The 2,817-nt window shown below is 40.7% G+C and overlaps 1 protein-coding gene across 1 annotated transcript; it reads left to right on the top strand.

Moving 5' to 3' along the window:
- Window positions 1-398: 398 nt before the first annotated feature.
- On the top strand, window positions 399-2,291 carry LOC138935264 (uncharacterized). The gene has a single exon (XM_070299711.1). It carries the CDS (start codon window positions 399-401, stop codon window positions 2,289-2,291), a length of 1,893 nt encoding a protein of 630 aa, XP_070155812.1.
- Window positions 2,292-2,817: the final 526 nt, after the last annotated feature.

Here is a 2,817-nt window from a genome sequence, read left to right as displayed (position 1 = left end):
CCCGACAGATGAGCCAAGAATATCCCGAAGCTGCGGAAGTGATATCCAAAGACTTTTACGTCGACGATTTATTAACTGGAGCCGACACTGTGGATAATTTACTGCAAATTAAGCAAGATATTATAAGTATACTCACCAGCGCAAGATTCGAGCTCAGAAAATGGAGATCCAATGGCCCAGGTCTCGGCGATCACCTCAGCAATGAATCTATAGTCATGCTTGGTGAAGCGACCAAAATTTTGGGTTTGTGGTAGAACACAGCTACGGATACGTTTCATTATAAATTGAAGTTAGAAATACAACAAAAAATAACAAAGCGATGCATATTAGCCAATATTGCGCAGATTTACGACCCTCTAGGATGGCTGGGTCCAGTAATAGTCAAGGCAAAAATAATTATGCAGCGACTATGGCAGTCAAAATGTGACTGGGACGAAACCGTAAACAATGAGATGCGCGTTATGTGGACACAATGGAGATCCCAAATCAACTGTATAGAATCAATCCATATTCCTCGTAAGGCATTAGGTGACAACACGATTAAAGTGGAATTACATGGGTTTTGCGACGCATCGGAGGACGCCTATGGTGCCTGTTTATACTTGCGCAGCATCTCATCCGATTTCAGATATACGGTTAATCTACTATGTGCCAAATCGCGCGTAGCGCCCATGAAGAAGATTTCATTACCCAAACTAGAGTTGTGTGGCGCCGTCCTATTGGCTAATCTAGGTGACAAGGCTATGAAAGCGCTGAGTATTCGTGTACAAAGAGCACACTATTGGAGCGACTCCACGATAGCTTTAGCATGGATCAGCCATGAATCGAATAAATGGAATACCTTTGTTGCTAACAGAGTATTGGAGATACACCGCATCGCGAACCAAGTACAGTGGCATCACGTGAAATCGCAGGACAACCCAGCTGACCCATTATCAAGAGGAATTAATCCTGAAAAATTAGAAACAATGCAGATATGGTGGAAAGGGCCTGCATTTTTGCACCATAACACGGCAATGCTGCCGTATGAATGTAAAAACGCAACGGAGGAGTTGCCGGAAGCTCGCGTATCGAAATCATTGGCATATCATGTAGTCAGTCAAGGTTCCACCATTATTGAAAGATTCTCATCATTTACAAGACTAAAAAGAGCCATAGCATATTGTCTGCGTTTTAAGAACAATACATCAAAGGAAATGATAAAAATTAATGGACCTTTAACAGTCAACGAAATAAATAAAGCGACAACCGCAATCATCAAACTTTGCCAAGCAAGCGAATTCCCACAAGAATTATATAATCTGCGTAAGCAATCACAATTAGATTCTAAAAGGAAACTGCTAACCTTACATCCATTTTTAGACTCAGACGGTCTCATTCGCGTTGGGGGAAGGCTACACCGCGCACCAATAGAATATGCTCAAAAGCACCCAATCATATTAGCGAGCAAGAGTCATCTCACGAATTTAATAATAAAAGACATTCACTACAAAAATTTGCACGCAGGGCCTCAAGCAATACTAGCAGCCATGCGCGAAAATTACTGGTCACTAAATGGTAGAAATACGATACGTCGTACCTTGAGAAATTGCATTGTTTGTTTTCGCACGAAACCCGTAACCGCAAGTCAATTAATGGGAAGTTTATCATCGATACGTGTAACACCTGCCAGGCCATTTCTTAACACTGGCGTAGATTACGCCGGCCCGTTTAGCGTAAAAATTTCGCGAAACAAAACCGGCAAAGCATATCTGTCATTGTTTGTATGTTTGGCCACAAAGGCAATACATCTTGAACTAGTATCGGATTTAAGTACTGCATCATTCCTTAACGCGATAAAACGATTTATTGTTCGCAGAGGAAAGTGTTCCACTCTGTACTCCGACAACGGCACCACCTTTATTGGAGCCAATAATCAATTGTCGGAACTGAAAAATCAGCTACTTAAAGAATCCACGCAAACCCAAATGCGCGATTTCCTACTTGAACAGTTCATTGACTGGAAATTTATCCCTCTTTACGCACCGCACATGGGAGGAGTGTGGGAAGCCTCTGTGAAACTAGCAAAAAATCATATGCGAAAGGTAATAGGTACAACTATACTAACTTTCGAGGAATTATACACGGTCCTAACGCAAATAGAAGCATGTTTAAACTCAAGACCCCTTACACCTATTTCTAATGATCCTACTGATCTGCAAGCGCTGACCCCCAGCCACTTTCTTATAGGCGAGGCACTTAACGCGATCCCGGAGTATGACATGAGTAAGGTTCCCCTACAAATCGTTTAACAAGACTTCATTTGCTTACTCAAATAAAGCAGAACTTCTGGACCCGATGGTCTAAAGAATATATAGCTCAGCTCCAGCAACGCGTTAAGTGGAAATTGTCAAAGAAAACGAATATTAAGGAAGACACAATGGTGCTCATTAAAAATGAGAACACCCCCCCGATGTCATGGCCTTTGGGTAGAATAATAAATATACATCCCGGCCCGGACAATCTCACTAGAGTTGTCACGATACGAACAAGTAGAGGCATAACGAAGCGAGCGTTATCAAAAATATGTATCTTGCCAGTCGAAGAAAATGAGATATCTTAAACCAAATGCTAAACCAAAGACTGAGCGTTAGTTTCTAAGTTGCAATGTGTTATTATAGGTTTAAAACCAAAGAAGTTTTATTTACTATCTCTATTTATTCTCACATTGTTAGTCAAATAATTATAAGACTTGCGATCGTTTGTATGACAAGAATACCATAGGATTAAAATTAAATTTACATTAGATTTAAGACTAAATGTACAAGAATTATTACG

The sequence above is a fragment of the Polyergus mexicanus genome, unplaced genomic scaffold, assembly GCF_030449975.1.
Source record: "Polyergus mexicanus isolate NDT 795.1 unplaced genomic scaffold, iyPolMexi1.0 SCAF_8, whole genome shotgun sequence".
Lineage (NCBI taxonomy): Eukaryota > Metazoa > Arthropoda > Insecta > Hymenoptera > Formicidae > Polyergus > Polyergus mexicanus.
Note: the sequence above shows the minus strand (reverse complement) of the source record. Positions and strands in the feature narration are given on the sequence as shown.